This window comes from Lagenorhynchus albirostris, chromosome 20, assembly GCF_949774975.1.
Source record: "Lagenorhynchus albirostris chromosome 20, mLagAlb1.1, whole genome shotgun sequence".
NCBI lineage: Eukaryota > Metazoa > Chordata > Mammalia > Artiodactyla > Delphinidae > Lagenorhynchus > Lagenorhynchus albirostris.
Genome location: NC_083114.1, coordinates 17,869,880 through 17,880,184, shown reverse-complemented (window position 1 = coordinate 17,880,184; position 10,305 = coordinate 17,869,880). Strand labels below are relative to the sequence as shown.

General features: G+C 38.1%; 1 protein-coding gene across 7 annotated transcripts in view; it reads right to left on the bottom strand.

Annotated features, from left to right (window-relative positions):
• The window catches only part of ADAP2 (ArfGAP with dual PH domains 2), a 32,852-nt gene that overhangs the window by 1,720 nt on the left and 20,827 nt on the right, over positions 1-10,305 (bottom strand). For 5 of the 7 annotated variants that reach the window (XM_060134794.1, XM_060134798.1, XM_060134796.1 and 2 more), the window contains one exon: positions 8,698-9,801. In XM_060134794.1, coding sequence (XP_059990777.1) covers positions 9,665-9,801 — 137 coding nt within the window. In that variant the 3' untranslated portion in view covers positions 8,698-9,664. Of the gene's footprint in view, positions 1-884; positions 991-8,697; positions 9,802-10,305 lie in introns of those variants that run through there. The other 2 variants (XR_009537643.1, XM_060134797.1) reach the window with 1 other exon arrangement.

The window sequence follows — 10,305 nt, the reverse complement described above, 5'->3', positions numbered from 1 at the left end:
TGGATGGTCCATCTTCTTTTAAAAACACATTTATCTGTGGATGAACATTACTTGCCCACTGCAGCTTTATTGAGATATAACTGACATTTAACATTGTGTATGATTCGATGATTTGATATATGTGTATTTTGCAAAATGCTTACCACAATAAGGTTAATTAACACCTCCATCATGTCACATAATTACTTTTGTTTTTTACAGTGAGAACACTTAAGAGTTACTTTCTTAGCAACTTGCAAGTATACAACACGGTATTGTTAACTATAATCACCATGTTTTACATTAGTTCCCCAGAATTTATTCATTATATAACTGGAAGTTTTTACCCTTTGACTAACATCTCCCCATATCCCCTACTCCCAGCCCATGGCTACCACCATTCTACCCTCTATTTCTATGAACTCAACTTTTTTAGATTCCACACTTAAGTGAGATCATACAGTATTTGTCTTTCCCTGTCTGACTTACTTCCCTTAGCATAATGCCCTCAAGCTCCATCCATGTTGTCACAAAAAGTAGGATTTTCTTCTTTTCTTTTTTTTTTTTGGCAGAATAACATTCATATATATATATATATATATATATATATATATGCACACATACGCAAGTATATAGGTCTTCTGCCCATTTTTTAATTGGATTATTTGTGGGAGGTTTTGCTGTTGAGTTACATGAGTGATGAACATTACTTAACACTAGAATTAGACAAGGTTCAATAATAAATTCTATTTCTATTTTTTTAATAAATGCTAATGCTGAAAAACCTGTTCACATATATAAATAGATGACAAAATACCACACATTTTATTGAATACTTTCTGAAATATAGTCAGCCCTCTGTATCAGCAGTTTCCATATCCATAAATTCAATCATAAATTCATACCTTGCATGGAATGCCATTTCATATCAGGAAGTTGAGCATCCAAGGATTTTGTTATCCACGGGGGTCCTGGAACTCATCCCATGCAGATACTGAGGAATGACTGTATCTATATATGCAAAAAAAATAAGTGATTCATCACCAGAAATTATTTTTAATAATCTCTCAGCTGACAACCTGATTAGATTTTCCTTTATTTTTTGTTGAAAGCAGAGAATTTGCAACCACCTGCGTTGCAAAAGTCATTAGAATTATCCACTTTCTTATTTTCTGTGAGGTAGGCTAAAAAGACTTTACCAAGGTTTATCAAACTACTATCAGTTATACCAGTTACTCTTACTTAGAGGCATTTTGTTTAACCTGATATACTCAGAAAGGGCTAGGAAAATTAGAATGTTGTTCATTTAAATACACCTTTGTTAATTTAATTTTTTTGGGAAAGGTACTTTTGTCTCAAGTGCTTGAAATATATTTCCTTCAAAAGTTTGGAGCTGCAAATTTAGCTCATTCAATACATGCAAAATATGGGCGACAGAATCTAACTGGAGGTGCCAGTTCTCATAGTCAAACCCATCAAGTCAGACTCATTTTCTATCATAGAATCTGACATCATTGTTAAATTCAAGTAGATGTGTTAATACACGTTCCTGTGATGCTGAGTTCTAATGCTAAGTTAGATGGGAAAGGAGTTTGTGTGCAACTGCCATTAATATAGTCTATCAGTGCTCCTTTCTTTGCTTTGCTCTCATTGGATTCCTTAAGGGACAAAGCATATTTTGTCAGGGGAAGACAGAAGGCAGTAAACTGCTAACCTAAAATAATTGAACAACCAGTTAATTTTACCAGGAAAACGGGTTTATTTGGGAGCAGCAAAGAATTGCAATTCAGGACATGGAACTATGGTGAGCCACATGCGAGTCCAGTTAAGCAAAGGACAGGAAACTCTTTTATAGAGAAGAAGGGGACGTTGGGAGGGGCTTCTAGAAACAAAAGGTCCTTTGGAGGAAATTGGGAGTTTGAAGTACAGTGGCTTTTTATTGGCTGAGCTATTGCCAGGCGAGGAAAAAATTTTTTCTTCCTCCTGCTGGCAGAAGTAAAGTAGTGTCACTTCCTGCTGGAGATGCAAGGTACTTCTCTTCCTGTTAGGATCTGTATTGTTGTGGAGTGGTATGTACATGATAGAGCTTCCCCCTTCTGGCCTCCTGACTCCAGTTTAGTGAGGTTTCCCTTTATTAATTTTCACAAGACATACATCACCCTTATTTCCACTCTACTTTATATGAACTCAAAACACCCAAATATAAGCCAAAACGTATTTTTAATGCCAAACCTTGTCACCAACAAAAATCATCATTAAACGAAGGAAGTCACAAACCCTGACCTCAATGCCTTGACTTAAAAAAGGCTACACTGGCACTGTTAAAAGAATGAAAAGCTACAGATTGGAGGAAAATATTTGCAAATCCTATATCTGTCAAAGGACTAGTATCCAGAATCCACAAAGAACTCTCAAAACTCAACAATAAGAAAACAAACCATTTAATATCACATTGTATTGACAAAACTGTTTCATCTTTTGGGGAAAATTGATTTAACTCTTTTAAAGCAAAGGCATATTAGTTTGAAAACTGTGCCTCTCCAAGTTGAATAAATTCATGAACTCTAGTGTAAACTCAGTATTATTTCAAAGGGATAGTACATAAATTTAAGAGCAACTTCAATATCAATAAAGTGTCCTGCAAATTTTTCTTATAGTATTTTTGGACAATTTACATGTTACTACTGATTATAATTAAAGTGTTCTGCATATTGATTCATGTTAGAAAAGTGTATAAAATTGTTACTACTGATTTGTATTATTAATTTGTATTATTTATTGTATTATTTGTATTTTTATTTGTATTTATATAATTTGTATACAAATTATATAAATATAATTTGTATTATTATTTGTATTAATTATTAATTAATTTGTATTATGATTGTTTTCATCGCAACATAAATTCTTGTAACTGCTTAGCTAAGTCACGAATTAACCTTTCCTTAGAATTTCAAAATTAGCTCATTCATATGCAGTGGGATATCAGTGAGAAAACATAATCACACTGCCTTAGGTCTTTGATTATCGACTATTTTGCAAGCATTCCTTTGGTTTCAAGAAAATCTTGAGTTGAAATTAAGAGTACGCTAAATAATTGTAAAACTTGTCCAGAACTCAACCAAAAGCATTGGCAAAGAATATGAGATCACTGAATTGTCTTCCATTTCTTTCAACAGTTCTATAGACTGGCATTTTCATGTACATGCTGAACAATTTTAACAACTGTATCCATGACAGTTTTCATAGTCTGTTTCAGAAAACTGAACATAAATATTTTTACTTTGTGTCATACAATGGAACAAAATCATAAGAGAATCATCAGCCTCTTATTTTAAAATTTCAGTATTTGAATTTTTGACCGAACATAGCTAAAGAACCATCTGTCACAATAAAAATTAGGTTTTCCATATCTACCTGAAATTCTTCTCTTACAGATGTAAAAGATTCAAAAATATCTACACCATCAGTTTGATTTTTAGGCAGTGGATTGATATTTCCTCATAAATTTAAAAGTCCTTTGAAACAAAACTTACCCAAATTATTCATTGTTAGTCTTGTATTACACAACTCACCTAAAACTAAAGAAAAGTGCCTGTTTTCAAATTTTGAATCAGCTGATCTTTGACATTATTAGGAAAAAACATCGTATTCTACAGGAAATTGTTTGGCAGCTTAACTGAAGATACTTCAGTTTTTATAAAATTTAGTTTTTAGTCTTTTCCTCAATCATTAAATTTCTTCCACAACTGAAATAATAAATATCTTATGCACTGCAGTGGTTAAATTAAAATATGTCTTACCAAAACAACTAAGTTGTGTTTGAAGAAAAAATATCTTACACTGCTCCAGTTTTTAATTTTATTTTTTACTTTTTTTTTTTAAATTTTGGCCACACAGCACAGCTTGCAGGATCTCAGTTCCCTGACCAGGGATTGAACCTGGGCCATGGCAGTGAAAGTGCAGAATCCAAACCACTAGACACCAGGGAACTCCCCCGGTTTTTTATTTTAAATTTAAATTATTTTAAATTAGATAAAATGAAGTAAAATTAAAAATTCATTTCCTTGATTGTATTAATCACATTTCAATCCTCAATGGCAACGTGTGGCTACTGTTACCATATTAGACAGTACAGCCGTAGGTCATTGATTCTTATGCCTTTCCCTTTAATTAGTGCTCTAGCTGCATCATTTCAATTTTGACATTTATTTTTATTATCATTCAGTTATAAATCTTTCTAAGTTCCCATGTGATTTCTTTTTTGATTCATGGTTGTCTATTTCTCCCTTAAATTTTGTCCATTTCGGCTTCACATACCTTGGAGATGTAGTATTAGGCACATACACATCTATGATTGTTGTGTCTTTCGATGAATTACACCTTTTATTGTTATGAAACATCACTCTTTATCTCTGATATTACTCCTTGTCTTGAAAAAATACTTTATCTGATCTCCGTATAGCCTCTCCAGCCTTCTTATTGTTACTGTCTGCATGGTATATGTTTTTCCACACTTATAACTTCAATCTACCTATGTCTTTAGATTTAAAATGTCTTTTTAACATCATGCAATTGGATCATGCTTCCTTATCCACTCTGACAATCTTGCATTTTAATTTAACTGTTTAATCCACTAATATTTAATGTAATTATTGATATGGTAAGGTCTCCCTTTTGTTCTTTATTTTCAGTTTGTCTCATCTATTTCATATTCATTTTGTCTTCCTTTCTTGCCTTCTTCTGGGTTAATCAAATGCTTTTTAAAATTCTGTTTTAATTTCCTTGTTAGCTTTTTAGCTATACCTCTTTGCATTATACGTTTAGTGGTTGTTTTAAGGATTACAGTATACATCCTTGAATTTTCACAATCTATGTAGACCTAATTTGGTACCACTTCATGTAAAATATAAGAAGCTTGAAAGTGTAGAGTTCCATCTACTCCAGGCCTTCATGCTGTAGTTGTCATATACATTATCTCTATCGATGGTATAAACCATAACACATGTAATTCTTGCTTTAAATAGACAGTCTTATATTTACTTATATCTTTACCATTTCCATTACACTTTATTGCTTCCTAAAGATCAGAGTTTCTGTTTGGTATCATTTTCTTTTACCCCAAAGAACTTTCTTTAGTATTTCTTATACTGCAGTTCTGTCAGAAACGTACAATTATCTTTATCCAGAAATATCTTTTTTTGTTTGCCTTTTTAAGAATAAAATCTGCCTTTTGCACTTTTTTGGGGGGGTAAAATATAAAGTTTACCATTTTATTCATTTTTAAGTGTACAATTCAGTGATATTTTGCCTTTATTCTTTTTCTGAAGTTTTTTTTTTTGTTTGCTCTCTCTACAGATAGATATAGATCTACATATCCTTTATTCTTGAAAGATATTTTCTCTAGAGTTCTGATATTTTTTTTCTTTTAGCGCTTTAAAGAGGTCTTTCCACCTTCTGGCCTCCTTTGTTTCTGTTTTGTTTTGCTTTGGGGTTTTATTTTTGGCTGCCCCACCCAGCACGCGGATCTTAGTTTCCCGACCAGGGATCAAACCTGCGCCCCCTGCAGTGGAAGCTCAGAGTCTTGACCACTGAACCACCAGGGAAGTCCATTCATTTTTTTTTCTTTGTTTCTGATAAGAAACAACATTTCCTTGTATGTAATGTATCATTTTTCTCTGGCTGCTTTCAAAATCTGTTCTTTATCTTTGGTTTTCAGCAGGTTGGCAGTAATGTACCTGAATGTAGTTTTCTTTGTATTTATTCTAAACACTTGAAGTTTGCCAAGCTTCTTGAGTCTCTACATGTTTTTCACCAAAGTTAATAACATTTCAATCAATATATTTTGGAATATTTTCTTCTGCCCCAATACCTCTCTCTTCTCTCTTTCTGGGACCCCAATAACATGGAAATTAGAGCTTTTGAGGTTTTCTTTTTACTTCTTCTTCTTTTTTAAAATTTTGGCCATGCCACATGGCATGTGGGATCTTAGTTCCCTGACAAGGGATCAAACCCACATCTCCTACAGTGGAAGCTCAGAGTCCCAACCACTGCACTGCCAGGGAAGTCCTCTCTTTTTACTTCTTCAATCCTTTACTTCCCCCTGTTTTTCAGAATGGATAATTACCATAGATATATTTTCAAGTTCACTGACTATCAGTCATTTCCAATTTACTGTTGAGCTGAATTTTTCTTTCACATATTGTATTTTTTAGTTCTAGAATTTCCATTTGGTTCTTTTTTATAGTTTCTATGTCTCCATTGAAATGTCATATCCGTATATTCATTATGATCATATTTTCCTTTACTTGTTGAGCATAGGTATAATAGCTGCTTTAAAATTCTTGCCTAATTCCAATATCTGGGGCATCTTGGAATCAGTTTCCACTGATTGATTTTTTTTCTCTTGAGTACAATTGTTATTTTCTTGTTTCTTCATATGTCTACTAATTTAGGGTTGCATCCTGATATTATGAATGTCAAACATCTGGATTCTGTTATGTTCCTCCAGAGAGCAGGCAGATAGTAGAATTCAGGGCTCCCCTTCAGTAGCCCTCTTCTCCAAGACTTCCCTGCTGCTAAAGTTGCCCTAAACTCTGTCCTCTATTTTTCAACCAGTAAGACTGCAGGTTTCCATCAGAATTTTAGTGCCCTCTGAGGCACTGACTGGGGCCTGCCATCAGGTGAAAAGCGAAAAAATGAGAAACTCACCCCTGCCATTCCTTGCTTCCTAGTGCCAACTCCTCTCTGCATGCTTTAGGTTTTTTTCCAAGGCCTCCAGATAATTTTTGTTATAATCTGTACAGAGTTTCTAATTGTTATCTGTGGAATGGTTGTTCTGATATGAGCTCCTCCATCATTATTGGAAGCTGACCCCCCTCCTGCCCCCAACAATCTGTGCTCTAGCCATATTCAATTATTTGTAATTTCTAGAACAGGCCATGTTCTCTCTTGTCTCTGGGCCTTTATACACACTCTGTCTCCCCACCACCCCACCCCAACCCAAGTACCTTCTACAGGACTCAGCATAGATATTACCTCTTTTGGAGAACTTCATTAGTCAGGACCGATTCAAGTAACAGAAATCTCCTTGTACTAATAAGTCAAAAGGGAGAAGAGGATTTAATGTAAGAGTACAGAAGTATCTTTGGGCAACCCAAAGACAGATTCAGCTAGGCCTCAGAAACCAACCAAAACCAGACATTCCATTTCACTGGGACTTTGTCTCCATCTCTTGTGTCTGTTCTCTGCCCCGCTGAGGGAATCCTAAGAATGCCAGTTTGCCTCTTCAAGTTGTTTTGTTATTGCCTGTTTACTTCTCTTTCTTCCTCTCTGGACTATAAGTTCCTCGAAGGTGGAACTATGCCTTTACTGATTTTGTCATTCTCAGAACTTAACAGAGTACAGTCAACAGAGCTCATGGGTCATGTTAAAAAAAAAAAAAAAAAGGCAGACAAGTAGATCGACCCTTAATATACAACCCAGAAGGTGCTGAAAAACATTTTCAAGGTGCTTTAGGAGCCAGAAGAGAAAGCAACCACGTCTTCATCTGGGCAGTCAGGAAGCCTCAGGAAAGACACCCCGATGACGTTGCTTGTCCTCTGATTGGGGGATCAAAGGAAAATCCCATAAAGAGCAGAGACTGTCTTAAAGACCCTCCCAACCCTCTGGGTCTCCACTGAAATGAAAACACTCAATGTCTTTCTCCACGTCACTCGAAGGGACAAAGCCTCACAGAGCAGAGACCTGGGTGATCTATTTCTCTAACATTTCAGCCACTTGAGATTTCTTTCAGTTCCTCTTTCCCATCTGAGAGCCTCTGAACATTTTCTTCCCTCAACCTAGAGTGTTTTCCTGGCCATCTTCCCTTTGACTAACGTTTAAACAATTTAAGGTTTCAACTTCAACGTCATTTTCTGGAGAGGAAGGAGTCTCCCCTCTTCCCGTCAGTTAGGGTGAACCCTATTGCCACACATCTCACAGCAGCCCCACTTCCCCTTTCGGAACACTGGTCTCATTGTCCTGCCCCATGTACAGGCTGCCTTCCAGCAGGCTGAAATCTCTGACAGCGGGGACCACGTCATCTGGTTCCTGCCTGTTCCCAGGGCTCGGCACACAGCCTGGCACCTGGGAGGTGCTCAAAAATACTTGTTGCTTCCATTGAATTTCAGTAGTTAGTACAACTTCCTCATTTGAAAGAGAAAAACCAAGGCACAGAGGTGGGGAAGTGAGTTTTCCAGCAGTCTCATTAGTGGCAGGGCCAGACCCGGCATTCGGGCTGGAGAGCTCTCTGTCCTGGGGTCCAGCTGAGTTGCCTTCTCAGCTTCCTTCTTTCCTTCCAGAGTGCACAGATGGTCAATGGGGACATTGGTTTTTTAGTTTGTATTATCTGGGCTTTTTTTTTTTTAATGTATTTATTTTTGGCTGCACTGGGTCTTCGTTGCTGCCCACGGGCTTTCTCTAGTTGGGGTGAGCGGGGGCTACTCTTTGTTGTGGTGTGTGGGCTTCTCATTGCAGTGGCTTCTCTTGTTACAGAGCAGAGCCTCTAGGCGCGCAGGCTCAGCAGTTGTGGCTCGTGGGCTCTAGAGTGTAGGCTCAGTAGTTGTGGCGCATGGGCTGAGTTGCTCCACGGCATGTGGGATCTTCCCAGACCAGGGCTCGAACCCATGTCCCCTGCATTGGCAGGAGGATTCTCAACCACTCCCTCAACCACAGGGAAGCCCTTATCTGGGTTTTTATTTCTTCTAAAATGTGCACAAAGGTAGAACTCTCCCAGGAACATTTTTTGATTCATGTAGAAAACCCACTACTTTCGAAGGGTGAAAAGTGGATTTAAAAAAAAAACTTTCCCAACTTTTAAATTTGAAAACTTTCAAACCTATAGAAAATTTACATGAATTAGACAATGAACATCCAGCCATACTTCATCTAGATTCATCAGTTGCTAACATTTTGCACAGTGGCCCGCTTTCTCTCTCTCCCCATGTACACGTGTGTGTGTATACACACGCACTTCCTATCTTTCATACATAAATGCACACACACTATATCTACGTATATACTCTATATGTACACACGTACACATACACATTTTTTGCCGGACCGTTTAAGTCAGTGGTAGACATGATTACATTTTACCCCTGAACACCTCAGCACATGTTCCCTGAGATCAGGAGTATCCTCCTACACAAATACAGAAAATCATCACAATGTTACAATATTACTAGCTAATATACATCCATATTCAAATATCCCCAGTTATCTCAATGATTTCCTTTATAACTGTTTTTTTTAAATCCAGGATCCAATCAAGAATCATGAACTGCATTTTGTTGCTATGTCTCTTTAGTCTTCTCTAACCTAGATCCAGACTACTTGATCTTTCATGATACTGACATTCTCAAAGAGCCCAGCCAGTTGTTTTGCAGAATTTCTCTCATGTGGACTCGTCTGATTGTTTCCTCATGGTTAGGTTCAGATTTAACTTTTTGTTGTTGCTGTCCTTGTTTTCAGCAAGCATGCCACTTGTGCGATGCTGTGGGTGCCTTTCCATTGCAATGCCTTCATTTCAGATGTCCTGGGCCCTGAGGATATTTACCAGATCCTCAGACCCCCAGAGCTGGGTAGCGGGGAAGCCCAGAGAGCCGGCAGATAAAGGCCAAAGCTTCGGTCTTTGCGGCAGAGTTCACAGCCCTTGACAGCTGCCGACCGTGGGGCACTCCTGCGGGGCCCCCAAGGCCAAGGTGAAAACTTCTCCTCCCACCAGGTGCGCTGTGTGGCCAGTGGGCCACCTGCTGCTGTAGCCACTCTCTGTTGATGCAGCTGCAAGGGGAACAAGAAGAGGGCTGGGGGGCGTGGCCATGCCAATGCAGTCCCACTGGAGGGCAGGGACAGCAGGGGGACAGGGGGACGATGATAGAGGGAACCGGAATAAAAAAGACTGAAAAGGTGACAGACAGAGGGGACACACACACCAGAGAAGGAGAGAAAAGCAGAGAGTCAGAAACAGAGAAAAACAGAGACTCAGACACACAGGCCCCCAGAGGAAAAAAGCACCAGCTGCCGCACTAAAAACTTCCGAGCCCATTTCTGAGGCTCTTTGGCCTTGGGATTTCGGAAAGTGAAGCAAGTTTGTGTTTATCCTGGTCAGACTCAAAGGGTACAAGGGTTTCTCCAAAGGGGCTGTGTGGGGTCACTTGCTCAGACTGTACTTTTCCAAACAAAGAACTTCTCCTTGGTGTCCCAGAAGCCAGGCCCTGGGCCAGAAGTTTCCTGCTCTGGCTCAGAATGTCTCCCCTCCTTTCACGGGGCTGTCTGCAGATGGGG